Here is a 27,377-nt window from a genome sequence, read left to right as displayed (position 1 = left end):
AGAAAAAATTGCAGACATGAGGCTCAGAGGAACAGGCTGGGTTTATTAAAGGAATAGGAAAAGGGAAGAGGGACACTCTCAAGGGAGAGAGTGGGTCCTTTCAGAGAGGAGAGAGACAATGTGCCTCTCCTGCACTCTGTTTTTTTGGGGATCCCAGAGAAGTTTCCCGACAGTCCCGCCCAGGTCCGCCACTTGACTTTTGACTGATGGCAGGGTGACATCAAATTTTCAATTTTCCACTGCAATGGCCACTCTAGGTCACCTGGGCCCATGCTGACCTGTTCTAATTGGATCCTTAACCATGCATTCTTACAGGTTTTATGGTTAGGAGGAACTGTCCTTTTCTCCCTGAGTTTCAGGATCTGGTCACCAAAGTCTCCTGGGTTTCTCCCATCAACAACATCTCAGGCCCACATTTCTCCTGCAGATGACATGTACTTTGCTGAGGAATGTGTCATATCCTGTCCACGTAGGCCAGGCAAGGCTGTAGGTACATTGCCTTTTGGAAAAGAAAGCATGTGGGGCTAAACACAGTGGGCCCCTTTTATGGAATTATTCTATTAATCTTATGTTCCCACCATCCTCATCTATCTGTTCCCTAACAGTTGAGAGACTACTGCAAAAATCCAGGCGAGAAAGGACAGTGGCTTGGCTCAGTTGAATGGCAGAGACAGGACATGGTGTAGTTGAATTCTGGATTTATTCTTTTTATTTTATTTTTTCCTACTGGGGCTGCTTTACCACTAAGCTACATCGCCAGCCCTTTTCATTTTTTATTTTGAGACAGACTTGCTAAGTTGCTGAGGCTGGCCTTGAACTTGTGATCCTCTCACCCCAGCCTCGGTGTTGCTGTGATAACAGGCATGTGCCACAGTACCCGTCTAATTCTGGATATATGCTGAAAGCAATGCTAAGACAGTAGGATCTGAGAAAAATCCAAAAGTCAAGGCATGACCAAAGTTGCTAGGATTTTCTTTTCCTCTCTGAGCAACTGGAAGAAAGGCGTTGTCTTTAACTTAGATGGGAAGACTACAGTTTGGGGGCTGGGAGGGCAGGTATTAGGATGTTAGTTCCAGGCATGTGCCTCTCTGATGCCTATTAGTCATCCAAGTGGAATATAGAGCGGAGAGCTGGAAATCCAGTGGGAGAGGCCAGGGACAGAGATGTGAACCTGGGAGTCACAGGCAAGTGATCAGGCAGTATGTGTTCTTAAGGGCATCTCAGGTCCCCAGGGAAGTGCAGTCTAATAGAGGAGATAGACAAGTAGATCACCTGCACCATGACAACAAAGGAAATCCTGGTGACAAAGACACAACAGACCCTCCCCCAAAGACTCTCTAGGCGATCAGGCTACGAAGACACAGCTAGAATGTGAAGTGTGGTGACCAGGGGTGTAGGAAGTCACCTCAGAGTCTAGGGAGTGGTGGCGTTCACTTAAGTCTTAGGAGACTGATGGAAGGATCTAGACCATGACAGGCAGGCAGAGAAGGAGTGGGCATTGTTCAGGAAGAACACAGCCAAGTACTCAGGAAGCGACCTGAAGCACGGGGCCATGGCAAGAACTGAGCCCAAGGAAGCTAGGGTCCCAATCATGGAGGCAGAAAAAGGGTTTAGGCTTGTCCTGTGGACACGGGCTCCATGGACGTCAGCAATGGTCCCTTTGGGCAAAGCGCTCTTGAGGAGGAGGGGGCAAAAGATGGGAGACTTGTCAGTTGGGCTCTGCAGGGTAGAAGAAGAGGAAGAGGTGGCCATGAAGACTCTTTGGACAAATGCAAATCGACCACCGGTAGCAAAGTGTTAAATGTGGGCTGGGTTTGACCAGTATTATGACGTGGAGGAGAAGACCCGAGGTCTTCATAGGAGGTTCAAGATGTACACAGAAGGGTGATCGTTGGAACATGGTTTGTAGAAAACAAAAAATAAAAGCCAAGGCATCACACAAAGGTCCATCAATAAGAAACTGATTAAATAAACGGTGACACATCCACACAGCAGAACATTCTTCAGTGATTAAAAAGGATGATATATATCTGCGTTCACCAGCACGAAAGGAGAGCACGATTTGTTGCTGAATAAAAAAAGACAGGCTATGAAGCAGCATTTATTGTGAAACACCATTTATCAAAATGATATCCTTAAAATATCATGCATATGTATACGTCTGAGGAGACCTTTGAAATTATGTTCACTGAGCTGCTGATGATAGATTTCTCTAGATGCTGGAGTACTATTGGTTGGTTTCTCGTTGCCTCTTTTCTGGATAGCACGAACTTTCTGCCATAAAGTTCTAATATCTGAGACATAAGGCCCCGCAGATTTTCCAAAGGAAGTCAAATAGTCCATTCTTGAGTTCCAACAAGGCAAATGTGGCCCCAGGTCTTGACTCTGATAGGTGTCATCTGCCTTGTTCGCCATGTGCAAATCATCATTGGGTCTTTGAGCCTCTCCCTGAGGGAGGGTGAGGGAGTTTTGGTTTTGTGCAAAGTGGAGGGGTGCCTGAGGGAGCATGCTCAGGTGGTCTAGTAACCTTCTCCCCTTTTCCAGGGTCTTCCTGAGAGCTATCAACAAGTTTGCAGAAATCATGAACCAGAAGTTTCTGGAACACACGAACTTTGAGTTCCAGGTGAGTGTGAGGCACTGGAAGTGGCCAATACCTCTGAAACCTTGGAGATGATTGCTCCAACACACACATCCCAAAGCACAGAGAACGGGCCAGTGCTTCTGGGGATGTCCACAGAGAGGTGCAGGTAGGAAGACAAATTCTTAGGCTTGACTGACTAATTACCAACTGAGCCACACATGCAAATGCATCCACATGACGAATCTGGTGCTCAGGGAGAGACCTGCATTCATTGTCAGCAGAGCAGGTGCCACCTTTCAAAAATATATCACATTTTTTCCCCCTTTTCTGTCCCCTCGATCCTAGAGACAGCTAGCCATAGACACTGAAATGTGTGTGACAGTAAAGCTCACAAATACATCTCTGTGGCTTCCTGGTTCTTTTCATAGTCAGCCAAGACTTGAGGCCTCTGAGACATTCAGGGGGCTAACAGCAGGTCCCTGGACAGACAGAACGAGGCACCTCCAGGTCTAGACCTAGAAGAACTGACCCTTCAAAGCTGGCAGGAAGCCCAGAAGGCTTCCTGTGGCTGGATGTGTGAAAGACAGGCCACTCCAGGGAATTTCTGACCCAGGGTCTCCTGTAGTAGGGACTCAGGAAACAGAAGCCCCTGAGTCTGGTGACCATGATAGTAAGAGCAGGGGTCATTTTCTGATGCCGTCTACACACCGGACCTCAGGAGATGCACTATCAGGACATCCTCTTTCTCAGTCCTTGCAGCCACCCTACAAGCTAGCTACCTACCACTGATGATATTTCTGCTCTCAGGATGCAGGCATAAGACTCAGAGGTGAGGAGGACATGGCCCCGTCACACAGCACATCTAGCTGGGACTAGAGCTCAGTGGTGGCTGTCACAGTGGCCCACACACCTACCAGGGGCCACATGCTAGGGCCTCACCCCCCAGTGGGGCAGCCTGGAAGAGACCAGGTGAGAGGGTCTCCCAGTATAAACATCTTCGACAGGGGCACAAAGTGTGACACTCTGACCATTTGGAATCAGGAGAGATGTCTAATCCCCACCGAATGCCAGGTACCTGGGGGCTCTAGTTTTGCATGTGTTCAGAGAAGGGAATGAGGCCACTGCTTTTGGGGGTGGACAACTTGGAACAACGTGCCTGGGGCACAGGAGAGCCCAGGCGTGGGCCACAGCAAGGCAAGCTGGTGTGCTCTTCCTCCCTGGGTGTGAGCAGCTCTAGCTGGGACCCTGCTTTTCTGGCTGCAACTCCCCTCTACTGTTTAGAAAGTTCCAAGGGAAGCTCAGTCTCAGTTCTTTATGCCACTGTTTTAAGTTTGATCCAGCTTTATTTATTTATTTTTTGTTTTACCCAAAATAAATCTCCATCTGATGCCCAGAGAATAGGGCTTCCATACAGGAAAAATTTGAGTTTCTGAGCTGTGTGACTGTGGGCAAATTACTTCACCTCTTTGTGTCTGGGTTTCTTCAACATTAAATCAAGATATTGAGAGTGGCTATCTTATTGGATGCTTCTGAGGCTTAGGTGAATTAATTAATCTAAGACACTTAGAACAGGGCTGGAAACATAGTGGCTATCTAATAAATGTGAGCTCATCATCATAATAATTATTGTCACTTTGATCATGATGATGACAGCCACAGATATGACTGGCCTGGGAACTCGAGTCAGACCTCAATAAAAAGGACAGCAGGGAAGCATCTTTCTAATCATAACAACATTTTGCCTGGGTCTGTCCCACTCACCAGATTCTGCAAGTGGGAAAGTGGCCAACCTTACAAAGTTAAAGATGTCTCTTTTCCTAATGAGGCTTCCATAGATATTCAGCGAAAAGCACCCAAGAACAAGGTCATTTTTCAGCCTTATCTGTGTTCTCCTCCCTCGTCCCTTGCACCATGTGAGAATGGATTTGTTCTTTGTACCCTGCCTGGAACACGCCTCGTCTCCTCCTTACGTTTCATTAATTATGCATTTAATATCAGCAGGAGCGGCATCCATCATGCAGCTTGGCAGGCCTCGGCAGCCGTTGTCCAGGGGAAGGGCAGGTGCAATAGGATGATCCCTAATATCTTTGCTGGAACTGTGGATTGTGATTCAAAGGGCAGAAAGCAAGAAGCTCTGTGGGTGACACTCTGTAGGTGACAAGACCTGGGAATTACAAAAAAAAAAAAAAAGGTGTTTTCTGCTGAGAGCTAAGATCATTTGCATTCCTGGGCTCCATTCTAGATGCTGGGCCTTGGTGCGCACATCCATTTGCACGGGTTATGGTCGGAGAAGACCAAGAGGATTTAGAATGCAGCTCAGTGGGGGCTTTTGTTGAGGGCCCAGGGTATTGCTTTGAAGAGTTTGGAAGCAAAGCAGAACACCATTGCTAGGGTTTGAACATGCACCCAAAGTTCTTGTGCTGGAAACTTAATACCCAATGCAACTGGATCAGGAGGGACTTTTAAGAGGTGATTAGGTGATGAGGGCCCTACAGCTAGAAGGCCCTCCCCAGATGGGAGCCCCTCCATGGTGGGCTCCCAGTCTGCAGAGCTGTGGGGAGTAGATTTCTGTTCTTTATTATCCAGTCTCGAATATTCCCCTATAGCCACCCAAATGGACTCTTGACAGAAGGCTATATAAATCCATCTTTCAGCTTCCAAGCTTTTGAAGAAGGTAATTAACCTTTATTGGGCATCTTCTTGGGGTATTTGGTACTCATGATAGTCCTATCAGGTTGACCTATACCCATATTGATCTAACTGCTAAGTGGGGCCACTGGGTTTCTGCCCCGACCTGCCTGCAAAGCCCAAGCTCCCTCCACTCTTTTGTGCAGGTGCTTAGGACAGACTGCCTTTACATTCTAGAAAACAGCTCAGTATAGCTTCACTAGCACACTCTTTCTCCTTGCTGAGCCCTGAAATGATTGACTGCAGGACCAGGCTCTCTGGGGTGGAGACTGATTGGCTGCAGGACCAGGCTTCTCAGTGTTGGAGACTGCTATTGGCTATGGAATCAGGGGTTACACTTAGGATCTGAAAACTGTTTCTGCCACAGGGAGCTCTCTAATTGGTACTGGGTTCCATTTCTGTCCCTGGCTCTGGGTGTGGGCATTCCTGCGTAGGCCTGGAAGCATTTTTGGATAAGCTTCTGGGCACCAGCCTAACTTGGGATCTTTTTTCAAGCCTGCTTTAGAGATGCAGTGAAATGGAAAAATTTCTAGAATATTCTCAGTCATTATTGAAGGCCATCTTGGTCTTTATAATGGAAATGTAATCACAATGGAAAAAAGAAGGTGAGGGAGAGACAAGAAGGTGGCAGTCATCCATGCCTTGAAAAAGCTCCTTGCATGGCAAGGACTCATTGGAGACTGGTGGCGGGTGGTTCCACCAGGCAGGAAAATGCCTGGGACGCTTTCCCCAGCCCTGCCTACTTCAGCTGTTGGGACCCAGATAACCTCTGGTTTGATGCTCTTAAGCCGAATCCACACCTGGAAACTTCCACCCCGTGTACTGCAGCATGCCCAGAATGGCCAGGGCAGTGGTGCCCCCACCCATCACAGAGGAGGACGGACAGACTGTGTTCCTGTAACACCACATGCCAGGTTCTTTCTTTAAATTGGAACTTGGGGTAAATAATAAAATTCAAGTGCATTGAGAAAGAATTCTGTAGGATCAAAATCCTCAATCTCTCTGCTGTAAAGATTCTACAACATCAGATAAACCAGTCATAACATTACTCCAAAACCAAAAATAAAGGAAGTCTAGGAAGGACAACAATAATTTTACCACAAGAGCAGGATATTTAAGAACAGAAGCCCTATTAAGGACCCAAAATGTAAGACCTGAGACTATGAAACTGCTAGAAGAAAACAGAGGAAATGCTTTATGACATTGGTTTGGGCAAGTGTATTTTGAACAAGATGCCAAAAACACAGGCAAGAAAAAACAAAAATAAATGGTTTACATAAAACTGAAAAGCTTCTGCACAAAAGAGAAAACAAATCGATAGATGCAGAGACAAGGTACAGAATGAGAGGGACTGTATTTGCAAACTGTACTCCTGAGAAGGTGGCAACATGCAGAACTCAACCCAATAGAAAAAAAAAGGACAAATAGACATTTCCCAAAGAAGACATGTGGGTGGACAACAGTATGGGAAAACTAGAATCATATTGATTGTAAGAAAAATGCAAATGAAAGTGACAGTGGCATATTACTTCACTCCCATTAGAATGGAGTCTGTACGTAGAGAACAGGGTGCCCTTATATATATGGTTAGTGGGAATAGAAATTGGTGCAGCCATTACAGAAAACAGTATAGAAGTTCTGTAAAAAAAAAATAAAATAAATAATAGAACTGCTGTTATGACTTTGCATCCCACTATTGGTAATATATTCAAAAAAAGGAAAATCAGTATGTAGAAGAGATACCTTCATGCCCATGTTCACCGAAGCACCATTCACAACAGCCCAGATAGGGTGACAGTTTGAGTGTACATCAACAGATCAATGGATAAAAAAAAAATGTGACACTCTCTCTCTCTCTCTCTCTCTCTCTCTCTCACACACACACACACACACACACACACACACACACTCACACACACATTACTATTCAGCCATAAAAAGATGAAATCCTGACTTTTGTGATAATGTGGATAGACCTGGAAGACATTGTGTTAAGTGAAATAAGCCAGGTACAGAAGGACAAATACTGTGTGAACTCATTTTTACGTGGAATCTAAAAACATCAATCTCGTAGAAGCAGAGGGGTTAGGAGGCTAGGCAGGGTGGGCATGGGAGTGTTTGATGGGAAGAGTTTGGTCAGTGGGTACCAAGTGATGTAAGAGGAGTTAATTCTGGTACCCTGCACTGTAGAAAGACTATAGTCAATACCAATGTTTCAAAATACCTAGTAAAGAGTATTTTGAATGCTTTGCCACAAAGAAATGAAATAGCTGTTTAAGATGATGGGTATGCTAATTGTTCCTGATTTTATAATTAGCCAAGGAATACATACATATGTGGAAACTGCATGTTTCACCTCATAAATTCATACAATCATTACATGTCGATTAAATTTTGAAGTTTTTCAAAGAAAGTCCCAGAGTATGATAAACATGGATTCATATGCTACTTTCCCCATTTGGAGCACACTATTTAACCTCTATGAGCCTCAATTCTCTGATGTCTAAAGTGAGGAAAATACAAATTTCATAATTTCTGAGGATTTAACAAGAATATACACAGAGTACTTAGTTCATGAATGAACTCTTTCAACAAATACTTCAGGAGCACATGCTGGGTCAGACCCAAAGCTAGACATTTATGCACGAGAGTGAATTTTTAAAAATGAGGTTTTTGCCTGCAGGTTGCTTGTGTCCAGTAGAGGAGACAGAAAATAAATTAGTTTGCTTAAAATATGTCCTAAATGCTGTGAACAGGGTGTTAGAACAGTGAGGAGCAAGAGGAGCTACTTCATTCCAGGTAACTAAAGAGGTTTTCACAGGAAGTAACGTTTGAACTGATATTGTGAGACTGAGTAGGAGTTTACTAGCTGGATTTCCTCATTTAGCCCTTCTAACTGCACCCTGTGGACAGTATTATGCTCATTTTCCAGATGAAGAGACAGAGACTGGAGAGCTAGGCTAAGACGCCCATGATAATGGGGCTGGTAATTGGACTGGAGCCTGGGAATTCGTCCTGACATCTAAGAAAACCAGCAACAAACACAACAAACTAACAACAACAAAATCTGCCTCCACCCGGTTGCTTGGCAATTCCACCTCTAGGAATGTTGCTACAAATATAATTTCTCATGCATAAAGATGTTCAAACAAGGAGGTTGATTACAGCACTGTTACTAGAGGAAAAACAGTTGGAACCAAGCTAAATATCTATAAATAGGGAATTTGTTAAATTAAATTACATCCTTACAGCAGAATACTATGCAGCAATAAAAGAGAGTGAAGCAGATCTGTGTGTGCTAATAGGGAAACATTTGCAAGATAGACTGGGAAAAGAAAACAGCAAAGAACAGCAGGCTATGAAAAAAATCTCCATATGTATATTTATGCATAAATGTTTTTTTTTTGAAAAACGATTCCCAATATTGTTAACCATTTTCTTCTGGGGAATTAGGGTTCAAGGTCGGATTGAAAAATCAGTTTCTATTACTTAATCTTTTCTATCACTCAATTTTTAAACCATGGGCACATTTGCTTTTATGACTTTTTTGAGAGTTAATTAAAAATAACTAAATTCTCATTATATCTATTAGCAATATGACCTTGGGTGGTCATTTAATTTATCTAGTCCTTGGTGTTTATGGCTTTGAAATAAGGGAATTGTGACCCATGGTAAAAACGGGGCCCTTGGTTTGTGTCTTTCTGAAGCTGGAATCACAACCTATGAGAAAGTAATTTTCTGGGTGGCAGAGGTGACCGTTCCAAGGGGGATCTTCCTACCTTCCTACCCCTGGCCATCTGCAACCTACCATGAACATCTCTGAGTTCAAGATGAAAGTCTCAATGGCAGGGTAATTTCTCTAGCTGCTTTTTTTCTGCTCTCTTTCTATGTAGTGTGGACAGGGGCCTGAAAGTGGTCAGTTTTATTCAGCAGAGCTGTCCCCACCTGCTCCTTGCAGGGTGGCGATTGCCCTTGAGCACCAGGTAGTTAGGCTCAGCAGCTGACTTTGGTACCAGAGGATCCACTCAAATGATGAAGAGAACCAGCCGTAAGGCTGACAGATCCTTCGGAGGATCCATGCCCTTTAGACACATCGTCTCGGGCCATCTTTGCTGCAGCCCTTGCAGTGGATATTAGAATCACCCCAGACAGGTTTACTGAGGTTCAGTGGCACCTTGCTTATGTCACTCTGGTCTGTGGCCTGTGTCAATATTGCCATTGTGTAGTTCATCTTTTTGAGCACTTTCCAGGGGCTGAGTTCTTTCCTGCAGGAGAGTGGCTCTGGTATTAGCCTCTCACATTCCTCACTGGCAGGTTGTGTGCACGTGGCAATTATGACAAGGCTACATATAAACTGAGCTCTGGGGGCCCCAGGTAAGTGAGCCAGTCTCACCCACGTGATTGTTGATATACAGATGTCTAAGCCTCACCCCAGGAAGTTGATTCAGCAGGTCTGGGCAAGGCATGTCTAACCTGCACCGAGTTACTATTGGTGGTCAGTGCACCACACCTGAAAACCACTGAACAAAGGGGAAGGGAAAGGCAAAATGTGCTTTGAGACAGAATGGACTCAGGCTGGTCCTCTGAGCTGCCAGGTGACTCGGGGACCTCCACAGAAGCTGTGAGTCTTGGACTGCCTTATCCTCCCACCTCAGAGCAAGAAAGAGCTCACCAGGGCCCCCAGTTGGGGCAAGTTATTTGTCTTTCAAAAAACCAAACAAAAAGCACCACAACAAAACACCAGCCCTATAATCCTTGCCCAAATCCTGTTGTCAGAAAGGGGACCTGGTCAGTGCCTAGAGAAATCCATCCATTGTCCTCGCTTTGGCCAGCATGTTAATTTCAGAGCCGGTGCCAGTTAGAAAATTGCAGCGCGTACAATTAAACTGGTTCTGCCTGTGTCTTCTGCCATCTTCATAAATTATTCACATCACCCAGCATTTAATATGCCTTCCCACTTTACACCCTCTCCATGACTCTTCTTCTCTTTCATTTACAGCTGTGGAACAACTATTTTCATCTGGCGGTAGCTTTTATCACTCAGGATTCTCTGCAGCTGGAGCAGTTCTCACACGCCAAGTACAACAAAATCCTGAATAAGTAGGTTGCATTATTGGATTTCCTCAAGAGGGAGGGGCTCTCAGATGCTCTGAGACGGGGCCTGAAGTGGACATCTTTGTTCCTCCTAGGTATGGGGACATGAGACGGCTAATTGGCTTCTCCATCCGTGATATGTGGTACAAGCTTGGTGAGTAGGCACACACGTCCAACTCCTTCCTGAAGACCATCTGTTCTCTGGCCACAGGGGTTTCGGCAGGAAGAGCTTGGCATCCCAATTTATCACCATGCATACCCTCAGCCCTTAATGCATGTCTAATTGTGCTCAGAAGGAGGGAGGGTGCCCATCTCCCATCCCACCACCCGAGCAGATGTGGATCTGCTTGTGCTCTATGCTCCCGAGGGGATATGAAGTCAAATTGGAAATTATAAGAGAGGGGAATGCCCAAGACTTCTCTGTGGGAACTCACATCCTGATGCGTCACGGGAATGCTCATTGCTGATTGGTGGGCTAGTCTGCATCCTGCATGCTGTTCTGTGATGTGGTCCACAAAACACCCCCTGACCTCATGGGGGAGAATTGGTTCTTGGGAGGATATGAGGGTCTTTTGAGCCAATAGGTGATCCCAGAAGTTGCTCCATGCCCAAGTGAGCAGAAATCATGTGTGATTACCTGAGTGATATCCATGAAAGTAGAACGGAACCAGGGTGACATTCCTTGAAAGTCTAAATGAGGCCCATGCTAAGGAGATTTTATTTAATCTTCCCATCACCTCCTGCAAGACAGAAACTTTCCCCCTCCCTCTATCAGACAGGAGCTCAAAGAGGGAGCTTGCTTGAGATTAAACAGTGGATGTCTCAGAGCATGGATTTCATTCAGTGAGGACAGGGCCCATCAACCTTGCCCATAGCCTGAATTCTGCTTCATAAATATGTGCTGGATAAATGGATGGGTGGATGGATGGGTAGATGAACATCAGTGGAGAATGAGAGTTTCTATCTCTGATTTGGAGGCTTCCTCCTTGACACTCTGATGCTTAATTACTCTTTCCTGGACTTGCTATTGACCTTATTCAATGGAGGAATTTATAGTGGGTGTGCCCACTTCTTTATTACCACCCTATACTTTGCTTTCTGCTTCCCCACACGTCCTAGGCTTCCAATCCCCATTAGATTTTCTGGACAGCAATTGCTTGCTCTTTCTAGCACGGTGCATCTTCTGAGAGTGGGCGGGGAAGAGCCGCACAGTGAAGAGATCATCAACCGTGTCCTGTAGTTGCTGGTAGCATCAGCCTCCAGCAAAAAGCACGGTGATGACAGGAAGGCTATGGGTTGGTTCATAAAGTCCAGGGCAGAGCTGAGGGCCCAGGCCCAGAACAGACTGCCACATCTCTGCCGGGGCCTTGCCCTTTCATGTATAAGCTATGAGGTCTCAAGCAGTCAGATGTAGCATCCTCAGGCTTTTGCAGGGCATATAGTGCCTTCTCACTGGAGGCTTATGAGGACACAAGCAAAACCTGGGGCAAATGAAGCCGCGGAGGCCACCGCGCCCTTGTTGGATGTTACCGCTATTCTCACCCTGGCCCCATCAGGACAGAAGCAAGTTTTGCTGTTCTGGCTACTTCATCACGAACTTGGCCTGTTTCACTAAGGCCTGCAGGGCAGGACCCAGGCCAGTAACGTAGAAAGTGAAGGGGCAGGCCGCAGGAAACCCGCAGGGATTCTGCAAAGTAAGTGCTGTCAAATTTGCAGCAGGGTGATTCTCTGGATGCCCTGTGCATTGCAGTGCAGTGAGCCGCCTCCTTGGCCTCTGCCCTCTAAGGCGCCAGCAGCACTTTCCCCAGTTATGATGACCAACATCTCCAGACATTGACAAATGTCCCCTGGAGAGAGGGTTACCATCTCTGCCTTGTTTTTCTGGAAAAGCATCTTTCTCAGTATACTTTTTTTTTTTTTTTTTTTTTTTTTTGCTTCTCTACTAAGGACAGAAGTATAAAAAATAATTTATGCTCACTTACTTTTGCTTTGCAATCAGGGGGAAAGGTCTAGTATAAGTGCAGACTCACACATGGGGAGAAGCTGGGGGCCTGGTGCCAAGAGAGCAGACCTGCACTCGTGGAAACCCCTTTTCAGCTGATGGCTGTCCTACTGGAACATAAGCCGGTTATTGTCACATCTCCCAGTTTTTCAAAACGAGCCAGGAAACTGGATCTCTTAATGCATTTTGCAATTTATGAATATTAATGATAACTAATTGAAAATTTTCAAAACATTGCATGTGCCCAACAAAAAGATGGGGCTCAGATTCAGTTCACTTGCGTGCTTTGCTTTATAACAGCAGAGACCAGCTAGGGCTGCGGTGGGGCTCTTCCCAGCGCCACACCACTGCCAGAACTGTGACACACGAAGCCATGTTTCGTCTCCAGTTGTCCCAAACAGCCTGCTCTTTTCTGAATGTCCTTTACTGCATTGTTCTGCACACTGAAGATTTTATTTAGATATAGAGTGTGTTTTGGCAGACATTCCTGCACCAATTATGCTGATGAATGAAGAGATGTTACCAAGTATTCGACCTGCTTAGAATCACAGAGCTCCACAGCTAGAAGGGCTCTTAGAGATCGTGATGTCCAGCATTCTTCAAACATTTATTTTTAGCCAATAAAAAAAAATCCATGCTTGATAAGTAAATTGGATGGAAGTTGAACTATTCTAATTAAAGTGAGCTGGGGGTTCAGAGGTTATTATAATGGGCTGTTCTGATGTAGACCCCTGAGGGTTTCCTGGGGAAATCCCAAAGTATTGCAGAGAATGGTTGGCAACTATGGGTCTGGTCCAACCCACCATTTTATCACTGAAGAAAGTGAGGCCTAGGGAAGAGAAAGGGTTTGTTCAAGGTCATTTCATGGATTAAAGGCACAAGCCAGATAAGCACACTGGCCAGAGCCATTGCTCAGGAACCTCACAAACTCCTCGCTGCTCACAAATACCCACAGGATGAATGAATGCAGTTAAAAGACGTGTCTGTCAGGCTGGGGGGCCTTCAAGAAAGGGGCATTCATTGTGGCTTCTAATCAGGGAGGTGTTTATTGGGAGGGCAAGGAGTTGCTGGAGAGTAAGGTTGGAAAGTCCTGGTGAGGGCCACTCCAAAAGCCAGGGCAGGTGGTGTGGCCTCATCACCTGCAGGATGCCCTGTTCCTTCTTGAAGTTCCCCCCAAGCCTTCGTCCAAGGAGGCAGGCAGAGTTTACCAGAGGAATATCTAGGATGACATTCCAGGAAGAAGGACTTGTGGGCAGAAGTCAAACTGAGGATGCTCCCTGCAAATAAATAAACAAATAAATAAGCAATGAAGGCTGCTGAGCTGCTCCCTCACCTCTTGGCCAGGCTCTTGGAGAAGAAGAAGCCCCAAGTAGTTTCCCTAGCTCCCTAGACTTCCGCTTCCCTTTGCCTGTCTTTTTCATGGGTAAGAACAGAAAGCTGAGGTAAACGCCCCTCACCCCCATCGCACCCCACCCTGTGCTCCACGGGGTACTGGAGTGAGCAAGCTCATGTTAATGATATTAACTTGAGGATCCTCACCAGAACCAAGCACTGTGTGCATTAGGGACCAAGGTGGTGAGACCACTACACTGGGTAATGAAAGGTTTTAAAATGCTGTTCATGCAATGTCGGAGATGGAGTGACACTTGGAAGCAGTCTGTGACTAGACTTTGCTGATGGCCCGTGGAGGAGCTATTCTCTTCTTCCTGGCTAATTGGACCCTGATTATCTTTCTCTGAATTCCAATGTGCTCAGTTAACAATGTCTTGTAATAGGAGGTGGTCATGTTACCCAGATCTGTCCCATGAGAAACAACAGGTACACACTTTTTGAGAATTCAGCAAACACTTTTTTTTTTAACCTATTTTAAAAGAGAGAGAGAGAGAGAGAGATGGGAAGGGGACAGATTCAGTGACTCTGACTATATTAGTCAGCTGTGACAGTCATTGCTAAGACGAAATTCCTGAGAAGAACAGCAGAGAAAAGATTTATCTGGGCTCATAGTTCAGGCCATGGTTCACTGGTGTCATTGTTTTGGGCCTGAGGTGAGGGAGAGCATCATGGTGGTGGGGACATGTGGCAGAAGAGGTTACTTACTTCATGGTGGCCAGGAAGCACAGGGGAGGAGAAAGAGTGAAGGAAGAGGGAAGGGGGGTGGAGAGAGAGAGAGGGAAAGAGACAGAGAGAGGGAGGAAGGGGCTGGGTGCAAAACATAGTCCCCAAGGGCCCTCCCCCAAAGACCCACACCCTTCAACTAGGCCCCAACTTTTACATTTCAACCACTTCTTTTATTATTAATTAATTCTATTATTTTAGTTAGATATATAGGACAAAAGAATGCATTTTGATTCATGGTATACAATTGCAGCACAACTTTTCATTTCTCTGGTTGTGCACAATGTAGCATCGCACCATATGTGCAGTCATACACATACCTAGGGTAATGATGTCCCCATCTCATTACACCATCTTTCCTGCCCCCATATCTCTCCCGACTCTTTCCTCTCCTTTACCCAAAGTTTCTCCATTTTTTCCATACCCTCCCCACCATTATGGATCAGAATCCACTTATCAGAGAGAACATTCATCCTTTAGTTTTTTGGGATTGGCTTACTTCACGTAGCATGATATCCTCCAACTCCATCCATTTATCTGCGAATGCCATAATTTTATTCTCTTTTAATGCTGACTAACATTCCATTGTGTATATATAACAGTTTCTTTATCCATTCATCTATTGAAGGGCATCTAGGTTGCTTCCACAGTTTAGCTATTGTAAATTGATCTGCTATAAACATTGATGTGGCTGCATTACTATAATATGTTGTTTTTAAGTCCTTTGGTTATAGACCGAGGAATGGAATATCTGGGTCAAATGGTGGTTCCATTCCAAGTTTTCTAAGGAATCTCCATTCTGCTTTCCAATTGGTTGCACCAATTTGTAATCCCACCAGCAATGAATGAGTGTGCCGTTTTCCCCACATCCTCGCCAACACTTATTGTTGTTGTCTTTATAATAGCTGCCATTCTGACTGATGTGAGATGAAGTCTTAGAGTAGTTTTGATTTGCATTTCTCTAATTACTAGAGATGTTGAACATTTTTTCGTATATTTGTTGATCAAATGTATATCTTCTTCTGAGAAGTGTCTGTTCTGCCCATTTATTGATTGGGTTGTTTGTTTTTTGGTGTTAAGTTTTTTTAGTTCTATATATATCCTGGAGATTACAGTTATCTCATACTAGACAAAAGTGCCAAAAACATCCATTGGAGAAAAGAGAGCCTCTTCAACACATGGTGCTGGGAGAACTGAAAATCCCTATGCAGCAAAATGAAAATAAACCCCTATCTCTCACCATGCACAAAACTCAACTGAAATTGGATCAAGCCTCAAGGAATTGATCCAGAGATCCATAGCCTAATAGAGGAAAAAGTAGGCCCAAATCTTCTTCACACCAGATTGGGCCCCAACTTCCTTAACAAGACTCCTAAAGTGCAAGAAATAAAATCAAGAATTAATAAATGGGATGGACTCAAACCAAAAAGCTTCTTCTCAGCAAAAGAAACAATCTATGAGGTGAAGAGAGAGCCTACATTTAGGGAGCAAATTTTTGCCACATGCACGTGAGATAAAGCATGAATCTCCAGGATGTATAAAGAACTCAACCACTTCTTGATAATGCCATCAGATTATGAATGCATCAGTGGGTCAGTTCACTGATGAGTTCGGAGCCCTCAGGATCCAATCACTTCCCCCAAAGTCCCCCTCTGAAGGCTGCTGCATTGGGACCCAGACCTTCAACAGACAAGCCTTTAGGGCATGTCTCAGATTCAACCATGATACTAGCACATCTTTTGCCCATCACCCTGCTCCTCTTCCTTACTGAAAAATGACAAGGTACCTGGGGAAGCAGCATCCATCTTGAAGGCAGGAGGACAAACGTGTCATGCCAGGGATCGGGGAGCAGCTCCTCACTGACCCCCTTCCAACTTCTTTTTGAGGAAGAAGATTAAAGCTTCAGTTTAGCCATGGAGGTCCGGTTTCTGTTCCACCCCTAGGGGACACATCCTCTCAAGCAGTCCCCCCACCCCCCCTGCACCCAGGGATTTTACAGGTAACATTGCCAAGCGAGGCCTAGGGAAGCACAGGGATACTTCCAAGGTCAACAGCGAATCCGTGCCTGGATAGTCTGAAAGAACCTTTCTTTGGACCCCAAGTCCAGTGTTCTTATGAATAATTTTTTCCAAGGGGTATGCAAATTATTTTCACAGGGTGTGAAATAGCCAACTAACTGTTTTCAGAAGACTCCGATAATGAGTAAATCATAATGCATGTTGGTTTTTTAAATTTTGTTTTAATGCCAGAAGCAATCAGAGCAACAGCATCGCCATCAGCAGCAGCATCTTCTTCTCATCAGGAAAGACTTGGGCAAACCTGTGATTGTAAGATAGCTAATTGCGAGGCTCTCATCTCAAGCTTGAAGATTATTTAACGTTCTTCCAGGGATTGTCTAGACGTACTTGTGTGTGTGTGTGCGGGTGCACGTGTTGCTGTTTGGGAGAAGGGGTGTGGGCAGGGAGATCTTGGTAGGGAGAAGGTCGCCATGCTGTTGAGGACTCAGCCACTAAAGAGTTAACACCATTTGTGTTTTCGGATCCTGAGACAATGCCAAATGCCCTGTGCTTTTCCCAATAGTGTGGCATCATAACATTTGATTTCTGCTGGGCACAAAGCAATGCACATTTTGCTATAATGACTTTGCACTTCAACCTCCCACATTCATTTGGTTGAACACCAGGCTGCTGTGTTAATAGTCGACATGGGAAAGACAGACACATCCCAGCAGCTGGCATCACATTTGCACATGTGGGGAGACCACCCTTGTTAGTCCTGGTAGAGCAATCGGGCTATTCCTACTTAGGCATCTACAGAGTGCCCGGTTTGGTGCTGAATCCAGGGCGTGGTTCAGGGTAAATGAAAAATCAGGCATGGGTCGTGACTTGCAGGGGGAACTTAGCTGGGAAACCCAGGAATGTGCTTTTTAAAAAGAGTGGTGTAGTGAAGACACCAAAGATCAAGAACCATTGAAGGAAATGGCTCTCAAATTAGGCGCCAAAGTGTGGTTCATGTCAGGACCAAAGGAAAGATGGGGAAAGGCTCATATTCCAGTCTCAGCAAGCTTGTCTCTAGGGCTGTGGAAGAAGCTGCTAAGAAATAGGAAATGGGATTAGAGAGACTATCCATTCATCCATTCATTTATTTGTTCATTTAACAGCAAGTATTGAGCAGTATTATAGGCAGAATAATAACTCCCCAAAGACGTCTGCATCTTTCCTCAAGGACCTGTGGTCCGTGTTACCTTGCCTGGCAAAGAGACTTTTCAGTGTGATTGAGCTAAGGACCTTGAAGATGGAGAGATTATGTTGGACTATCCAACTGGGGTCCTCATACTTGCAAAAGGAGGTGAGAGGATCAGAGACATTTGAGGAAGTCTTCACGCTGCTTCTGCATGGAGGGGCTGTAAGCCGCATCAGGCAGGAGCCTCAACTAGCTTGGCAGTGGAGGATAGCAGATTCTTTCTTAGAAGTGTCTGGAACTCAGCCCTGCCCATACTTTGGTTTTATTAGCTCAGGAAAACCTATTTTCAGACTACTGCTATCCAGGAATATAAAAAAATTAATTCATTCTGCTTGAAGTCACTAATTGTGTTGACTTATGACCCTGGAAACTGGACACCAGCCCTCTAAATGTTAGCCTTTGTGCCAGTGACTGTGGTCAGAACTGAAAACAGGTTTGTGACTTAGCCATGGTCTCGTGGACTGGTGAATATTGCACTGAAAGTTTGCGTACTCCTTGTAGAGTTATTTAATTTTGGTCACAAAGATAAATAACTGTAGAGCAGAAACTCGGGGTGCTCGAGAGTCTCTAATGGACTCCTATCTAGTGAGTGAGCCACAGACCATCCATGAAGAAAAGCCAGGCCCTGAGCTCGGAGCAGCAGGTCCTATAGAAATATAGCGGGAGCCACCTGTCTAATTTTAAATGCTTCAGTGTCCCACATTAAAAGAATATTAAAAAGGAATGGTGAAATTCACTGTAGCAATGCAGATACTCTTTGACTTACCACGGGATTATGTCCCAATAAAAATCATCATAAATTGAAAATATCGTAAGTGGAAAGTGCATTTCAAACACCTGACCCACTGAGCATCCTGGCTCAGCAACACAGCTCACACCAGAGCATCAGCTGTTTCCTGAATCACTTTTGCACTGTTGAGAAGTCTAAAATCGTAAGTCGGTATTTTATTCAACCCTGTATCACAAAGTGCTATCATTTCGACATGTCTTCAATACAAAACATTCTTCAGATTTTAAAAGTTTATTATTTGAAATCTGGTGGATTTTTTTCCACCTAAATCACATTTCATTTGGATTAGCCACACTTCAAGAGCTCACAGCAAAAACGTAGGCCGCAGCCTCCAGGTTGAATAGCAGCGCTCCAGAGAATGCGTGAGATTGCCTTGCAGGGGCAGGTGTGGGGCAGGATTCAGAGTGGGAGGGGAGGGGGGAAAAGGCAAGAGCTTGGGGGCCAGGGAGGGGGAGCATTGTGAAGATCCAAGGGGTAGGAGCAAGTTCACTGGAGGAGCAAGAGGCAGGAGGAGATGGCCGAAAGGCAGGCCTGGAGTGTGAGGCAGGGTAGGAAAGAGGGCGTAGGACCACACAGGCCTGCGGGGCTCCAGCACAAGAGCGATGGAAGCCTGGACAGGCTTTAAGCCGTGGATCAACAAGGTCAAGTTGAGCCTTTTAAATGATCTTTGAGGACAGACTAGAGAACATTTTAATGGGATAGAGAAGACAGGAGAGGACCAAAAATATCAGAAATAATAGAGAAGGCAGATCAATCCTGACCCTCTCCCCAGGTCAACCCTTTGCTCTAAAGGTGAAGCAATAAAGTGATCAGCTTACAAAGTTCCATGGAAAGCCCAGTGAGCTCATGAGGTTGCATGGAGTCTTTTAAAATTATTTTCTCCAGAACTAGGCATAGGGCTGAGCCCCGAGTGTGCCTCGCCAGCAGCAGCAGCAAGGCTTCCTGAGCTCCCTGATGTGCCACACTGCAAAGCCTTTTGTTTACATTTGCTCTTTTAACCTACTTGGTGATTCTACCAGGCAGATATAATTGCCATCTCCACATTACAGATGAGATCATAGAGGTTTGGGGAAGGTGAGTGACAGCTGTGGGCCTGAACCAGGTGTCAGGCTCAGGGATTCTACAGGGGTGGGTCCTGTCCTGAGGAAGGGGTACCTGCCTCTGCACTGTGAGGAAGGGGCTTTTCCAAGCCTAAATCCAAGCAACAAAGATCTCTGTTCTTTTTGCCGCTTTTGAACTGAATGTGTGATTCTTTTTTCCCTGACCTGCCCAGATCTATTTCAGAGTCCTCCAGAGGCCTATTGGACTCTGAGACCCAGGAGATGTTACTCTCCTTGTCCTTGCTCATTTCAGGGTCCATGCCAGTGTTTAGAAGCCCATGCAGTCTCAGCCAGAGTGCCCCTTCTGACCCTCAACAGCCTCACTGGGTCAGTGACCTGCCCAACTACAAGAGGTCATTGGACAGATCAGAAACAGAGGCCAGGGATTGATGGGTCCGTGTCCCATCCACACAGCGGGGCTGTCCTCTGCCCTCACATCACCTCCATCTTTCCTAAAGCCCTTGACCCTCAGCTTTTGGATTTATCTGCTGACTCACGGGCACTTTAAAAGTATTTTCTATTTCTTATCTGTTCCAAGTGAGGTTCAGCTTCCTTTATGTGGAAAAGACTCTCAAACCATTTCCCTCTCTTGCTCTTTTTTGAATATAACAGTAGGTGTGTTTCTTGAATGAGAATTGTTTCCCCAGATGAGTTTTATATTCAATTAGCCATACATTTTTTCTGTGCATGTGTGTGGGGGATGCATCCATGTATAGAAAGACCTGTACATACGTGTGAACACATTTGGTTGACTTAAATGAAAAATCCAATGTGCGGAAACTCTTTTTTATTTGTTTGTTTGTTTGTTTGTTTTAGTATAGAGGAATGAAATTTCCCAGGGAGCATTGTAAGGATCATTGAGATCACACTGTATTTACAGATCCTCATCACTCTTTCCTTTGCCCTGTTCTGCCAAATATTGCCTCAACAGACTATAAAGAACACAGGTCAAAAGGATCTCAGAAATCCCCTGTCCAGAGCATGTCTGCCCTTTATTTTAAGCCATCTTAAATTTATCCTTATCGTACCTAATGCCGCCAGTATTCTAAAGGCCTTGGTTGCATAAGCAATTTCTCCATTCTGCAGTGACTTATCTGACAGTTTCCCATTTACCTTCTACCTATTATTGCACTCGATTTTGAATTTCAAAACCCCAGTGTGGCTTGAAAAAGACTTAAAGGATCTTGAAGGATGGAATCAGAAACCTAGATTAGCAATTACTAGAAACCTGCCAGAAAGTAGGATTTTTTTTTTCTCCTCCTATTTGGGCTGAAGTGAAGACTTGAGGCTCAAGTGTAATCTAAAAGCATCATATAATAAAGCTGAAAGCCCAGAAAGGTGTCTTTTATATTTCACTCAACTCTCTGCCTGACGTCACCATTTTGTTCTCACAACAGAATGATGCCTTCGACTAGGATTAATGCTGGGGAAATACCAGCATTCATTCTCACTTAGGCTGAATGCCAATGCGTTTTCTTTCTGTCTTTCCTCTTGGCTTGTTTCCTCTATTTTGATCCCAAGGAACCGTGTGCCAGGTTATGCACCCTACCACCTGAGCCGCTGCACCCCCAGGAGCCCTCTGCCCTAGGCGAGGACCGCAAGTGTTCATCCTGACATTGGGCAGGTTTCTTGGGCTGTGGAAATCTGGAGGAAAAAGGCAACTGCAGATGAAAGGCACAGTGCCGACCTCAGCAGCAGGATCGCTGGAATATGCCTATCCTCCATCCCCAGGGAATCTCTACAGGTCCTGTGGGGTCCTCTTTATTCCTCCTTGCTGCCACTCCTGATGTGTGTTCTGGGCCATCTGCTCAGTGCTGCTCAACAAGCCTGCACTCTGTGGTTCATTTTAACCCAACATCACAATGAGAGTAGATAACACTATATCAAGTATGTCACATGCAAAGCACTGACCTGGCTGCTCACTCAATAACAGTTTGTTTACCCTTGAAAGCCATCCTATGACATGATTATTATTATTATCCCACATTACAGGTGAGGACACTGAGGCCCCAAGAGGTGAGACAAATTTGCCCAACATTACAGTTAGTTGACGGTGGGATTAATTTACAAATCAGTGTCCTTAATCACTGGCCCACACTACCCCTGCCACGGGGTGCTGATTCCAGGCTCAGTGCTGAGTGCATATTTTCATATGATCTCCAAGTCACATGGCTGGCGTGTGTGGGAGCTAGACTAATGTATTTCCTCATTGGATTGATACTGATTGAGCTTCTCTTACGCGCTATGCTTGATGTAACTGATACCATGAGGAGAACAGATACAGCTTCCACCTTCATGAAGCTCTCCGTGGGAGAGGCAGATGTTAGTCAAAGGACTCCCAAAGTCAAGGTGTCATTTCAAAGTTGGAGGAGAAAGCAGAACACGAGGAGGCGGGGCAGGACTCTGATCTAGCCATGGCTGCCGTGTGAGAGGCAGGGGGGTTTCTCCCGGAGGAAGGAGCATCTAAAGGAAGATGGGAAGCCAGGTGGCAAGGCAGAAGGGGGAGCCAGGGAGTGGGCAGGAGGAGCCTTTTCAACAGAGCAGCCTGTGTGCAGGAAGCAAGGTAGGTTTGTGACCCTGGGAGCACCCTGTGGCAGAACACTGACAGCAAAGAGGGGAGTCACTGGGAATGCCTTGAGAGCAACAGGAGGACTAAGGAGTTGTGGTCCACCTGACTCTAAAGTGATGCTTTCGCCCCCCTGTTCCACCCACCAGACCATTCTAGCAGGTTCTTGGCAGCTGGTTTTGATTTTCTTTTTTCATGAAGCCGTTGGTAAAAAGCACATTTTTCCAAACCTCAGAAACATGGCTTGTGATGCAGACAGACATAATTCCAATTATCCCCGTGCTTCATCGCCACTTAGAATTTCAATGAGGGCCGCATTTGTGGAGGAGATAATGCAGGCGAGAGGCCTGGGGAACAGGGACCCGCGTCGTTAGCCTTCCTAATGGGGCTCATTTGGGACGCTGCCTGCGCCTCTCACTGCGCTTACAAGTGTACAGCTTTCAAGTCGGTGCCAGGCTCCCAGGAAGCACCCACGTTGGTGATAACTCTGGCTCCTATTTGGGCTCCTTTTCTTCCTACCCCAGGCTTCAGAAGGACCTGTGCACCATGCAAATGTTTTATGTGCCTATGTCCCTCTTCTCTTTCAGGCCAGAACAAAATCTGCTTCATCCCAGGTATGGTAGGACCTATATTAGAGATGACACTGATCCCCGAGGCTGAGCTCCGGAAAGCCACCATACCAATCTTCTTCGACATGATGCTGTGCGAATATCAAAGGAGCGGGGATTTCAAAAAGGTAAAAAATGAGGCCGGAAATTCTCACCAGCATCCCTAATTCCCAGCCCATTTCCTCATAATGATACCCTTGTTCCATCTGCCCGAGCTTCTTTCAGAAGCTCCATAGCAGGAGAGGGACATTCATTCATGTGCCCGGAATGAGCTGGCATATCAGATTTGGTCAGTGCTCCATCACACTGTTCTGCCCCAGGCCAAGATGAAAATGCCTGTCTTGCTGTCATCTGCTGGGTCCCTTCCCAAGGGTGTTAGAGTCCTGCTTTCCTCCCTAATGGCTCTGGTGGGTTCCTGCCCACCCCACTCTCCCCATGCCATTGTCTGGCGCTTCATCTTCCCAGATGACTTTGAAGATCTACATTATCTAGAAAAAGAAAACCCTGCCAGCCAGGGGTTACACTCGGCCCTACATCAAATGGACAGCAAATGAAGTTAGAGGCACTGTCACTTGGAAGGCATCTGTCATGCGCACAGGGACAGGAGGCTTCCCAGCACAGGAGCCAGAGCCTCTGTAAAATGCCAGGCCTGTGATTTTCATTGGCACTTAGGTCTTGTGAAGAGATGGGACCACTACATCCGGGCCCACTGGCTCCCAGAAGCTCTGGAAGAGGAAGAAAGCACTGGGTGCTGGCACCTGGCCCATTTCCCTCCAGGAGGAAGGGTAGCCCCCAGGTCACAGCAAGGCAGCCCCAGTGCTTCCCAGGGTCCTGCCCCTCTCCTTCTGCCCACCTGCTCCCCTAGTTCACCCCCAACTGGCTCCTCCTTCCATGTTTCTGCCCATCACCCCGTACCATGTCCTACCACCAAATAATTGTATTTAGAGTACCTTCTTAAAAGGCAGCAGATTCCAAACTTCCCCTCCTTAGGATGCTTCTCATTGATTTCTTTGATTCCTGCTGGTGGAAGTCCAGACCCGCTGGCCAGAGTTTCCCAGGTCCTGTCTGCTCTGCTTCTGGGCTGAAGCCTTCAGCTGCTCCCCGTGCTCTTCCCGCTCCTCACCTACTCCCCCCTCCCCTGCCTGCTTGGCCTGGCCTAGGGGGGCGGGTGTCCTTCTTCCCATGTTCACCAGGCAGCTTGACTATATCTCTGGACCTGTAGAGCCTATCCCAGGAGCCATGTCCATTAAGAGAGCTCTGCTCCCTACTCGTGTCATTTCCAATGTAGATAAAATATTGCACACTGCCTGGCTTTATACTCTCGGCCATGCTCTGTTGTCTTCCTGGACCTCACCTTCTAAGAAGAATGAGGATGATAACTGTGGCTGACATTGACTGAGTGTCGATCACGTGTCAGGCATTATAAGTGCTCTCCATGCATTACTTCTGGTAGCCTTTTTTATTACAACTCCATCTGAAAGGTGAAAAAGCAAAACGGAGAGGTGAGATCATTTGCCCAAGTCACACATCTAGAAAGTGCAGAGCAGAGGCTGACAGAGTTCACCTGATTCCTAGATCCTGCTGCAACTACTGCGCTATCCAGCCTCCAGATGGCCACAGTCGATGTCTGCTCAAGGAATAGGAGCCATCCTCTGGGGCAGGGCTTTCTCAAACATGGTCTGTGGTGCACAGTCCAACAGGGTGCTCCAGGGAAGAAAGTTCAGGTTAGATACCTTTGGGTACCACTGAGCATCCTAACTCCTCTTGGAGATTCCCAGTGTGTGCTAACACCTTCAAGAACCGAGTCGCTCTGTAGCAAAGGAAGCTGTTTAATTTCTCAAATGTATGTGTGCAAGAAATACTTTATTGGATCTGCCCTTCCTCCAATCCCGCTTTGGAGACAGTTGTTTTAAGAGGGGTGTGACTAGTTTGCTGTGACATTTCCTCTGTGAGTGAACTCTTCCCCTTGGGGATTAGAAGGAGCTCTCTAGTCCCAGAAAGGCCAGTGACCAGCTGCCCTTTCTTCAAGAAATCTCAAAAGAATGTTAATTCTTCGAATTAGCTAATTTGGCTGAGGAGTTCGGAGGGAGGAAGAAACCATATTGACCAGTTGGGCTGGGGGACAGGAGGTTACAGCCCAAGCAGGCTGAGTGTTTGAAATGAGACCTGTTCCCTGCCTGGATGGAGGCATCCTCAGACATCTGCTGGTCTTAGGTCTTCAGAGGCTTGAGGCTGGGGCAAGTTCCCTTCCCTGGAGGATTCCTGCTCCTGGCTTTCTCGGGATGTACTGCCCATCTGTTTGGGGTATGTGGGGTCCTTCCTTGGGCACCTCATCCAGGAGTGTTTCCATGACAATGGGGTGTTTCCATGTTCTCCCATTGCTTCAATTCGCTGCTTTCTTATCAAAAAAGGCAGACCAATCAGGCTGACTCATGGGGCAGCTGCCCAGGTGAAAACCAGCTGGGTACTTGGTGGGTGCTCAGCTGTGAGACGAGCAGGCCCCGGCATGTGGCTCTAGGCCCAGAGTAAGCCGTCCTGAAAGGTGTCCCCAGGAGAGGGGGTGGCAAGGCCCTCATGATCGCCAAACAGCCCTGATGACCAGAACCAGAGTGGACCCCAGATCTGGGGACTGGAGTCCAGCAGACTTCATGTGCACGCTAGCTTCGCTGTGTCATCTAAGAACTGGGTGCCTGGATATGACCCGGCTCCCTTTTTAAAACTCAAACATTTTAAAGGAAATAGCAAATCCATGAGGAAAACTTAGCAGGCCCCATGTCCCAGTTCACATTAGTCTGTCTGGCCGAGACCAACTTCCTGCTGGTCTCTTGCCCTCATGCCCTTGGTGGGGGGCTCTTCCTTTGATGTCCTTGCTAGACATCCTTTAGCTCTGGCCTCAGCCTTGAGGAAAATGAGCCTCTCTCCTAGGGTGGGGGATTCATGCAGAAGCAAGAGTCAAAGATTTGCTCAAATGAGACATAAGGGACTGGAGCCAGGACAGGAAGGTGTGAGACTCTGAGTGGCTCAGGGGACTGAAGACTAGAGAGGAGGAAGCCCTGGGGCAATCTCTCTCTCTACTCTGTTTCTTTTGCTATCCCAATGCCAGATAGCCCTGTCTCTTCCTCTAACCCAAATTCCATAGATGGTTGACTGACGCCTTTACTCACCGTGAGTACAACCCTTCATCTCAGGCCATCTCAAGGTCTCTGGATGTCTCATCCCTGGTGCACTCTATGATTCACGTGATGGCCGTGTGGACAGGAGGGGGCCTTGGGATGACCACCCTGGCTGGTGTGGCCAGTCTGTGCCATTGTGCTATGCAGAACAAGGGCCATGATGGGACCTCTCGGCCCTGAGGTCCCAGTGCCTATATAGTGCCTGACATACATGTGGTGGCACTGTGTCACTGTGCCCAGAATGAATGGAGGTGCTTAGACCCCCACCCCAGCACATCTCCGGGCAAGAGCTCTCAGGGAACAGCATTCCAGGGGATGTTCTATACAACGCCATTTTGCACAGAGCCCTACGTGAAGGCAGGAGAACAAGAGGCCTATGGGAAGCTGGCATCAGAAGCTGGGGTTGCCCACCACTACTTGAGAAATCCCCTGCAGCTGGGGAGACCAGTGGGCTTTCTGGTCGGTTCTTTGAGGAAGGAGGGATGCAGGCTTTCTGGGTGACATTGGTAGGAAGGAGTGGGGTTTCTTAGGGTGATAAGACTGTGAAGTATGCTCAGTTGTGATGCAAATTATAGAACAAGATTGTGTGCCAGGCCTTTGTGGGTCTGGGCCCTAAGCAGGCAGGAGATTTTCCAGAGATAATCAGAATCCAGAGATAGCATCACGTAGAATAGTACTTGGGACCATAGAAGGGTTTGTAGTTGTGTTGAGGGAAGTAATTGATGGAGATATCAGTGTGGCAGATTCTATTGAGACTGAGTCTTGGCATGAAGTGGGTTGGTGATTGAAATGGTTTGGAACCTAATGTAGAAAGATCAAATCAATTTAATAAATATGTACTCAGCACCTACTGTGTACTAGAAACTGCTTTGAAATCAGACAGTAAAATTACTCCTTATAAACTAAATGATTTTTTTTTTGATACTGGAGATTGAACCCAGGGGTGCTTAACCACTGAGCCACATCCCCAACCCTTTTTGTTTTTATTTAGACACAGGGTCTCACTAAGTTGCTTCAGTCCTTGCGAAGTGGCTGAGACTGTCTTCAAACTTGGGATCCTCCTGTCTCAGGCTCCCAAGCCACTGGGATTACAGGCATGTACCACCACAGCCAGCTTAAACTGAATAAATTTTGATGAGTCATTTGGTCTTTCTGAGCCTCAGTTCCCTCCAATGTAAAATGAATATCATAATACCTTTACAGGTTCCCAAGCCCAAGCTCTTTGAGGGATGAATTGAAGCAATTAGAGATCAAAAAAAATTAGGCAGCTACAAGACTCCCACAGGCCTCCTTCTCACCTGACGCCATCTTCTCGGGCTCCCTCCCAGTCCTGCCTCTGTGAGGCCCCAAGGGCCTTGAGGGGAGGGGAGGAAATGAGGCCTCAAGAGCTTGGGTTCCTGAGGTTCGCTCCCTCATT

The 27,377-nt window shown here is 46.4% G+C and overlaps 1 protein-coding gene across 3 annotated transcripts in view; it reads left to right on the top strand.

Moving 5' to 3' along the window:
* The window catches only part of Dock2 (dedicator of cytokinesis 2), a 400,432-nt gene that overhangs the window by 303,612 nt on the left and 69,443 nt on the right, over positions 1–27,377 (top strand). For 2 of the 3 annotated variants that reach the window (XM_027938544.3, XM_071611997.1), the window contains exons 30-33: positions 2,545–2,623; positions 10,269–10,369; positions 10,459–10,517; positions 22,767–22,915. In XM_027938544.3, coding sequence (XP_027794345.1) covers positions 2,545–2,623; positions 10,269–10,369; positions 10,459–10,517; positions 22,767–22,915 — 388 coding nt within the window. Of the gene's footprint in view, positions 1–2,544; positions 2,624–10,268; positions 10,370–10,458; positions 10,518–22,766; positions 22,916–26,951; positions 27,103–27,377 lie in introns of those variants that run through there. The other variant, XM_034636841.2, reaches the window with a different exon arrangement.

The sequence above is a fragment of the Marmota flaviventris genome, chromosome 5, assembly GCF_047511675.1.
Source record: "Marmota flaviventris isolate mMarFla1 chromosome 5, mMarFla1.hap1, whole genome shotgun sequence".
Lineage (NCBI taxonomy): Eukaryota > Metazoa > Chordata > Mammalia > Rodentia > Sciuridae > Marmota > Marmota flaviventris.
Note: the sequence above shows the minus strand (reverse complement) of the source record. Positions and strands in the feature narration are given on the sequence as shown.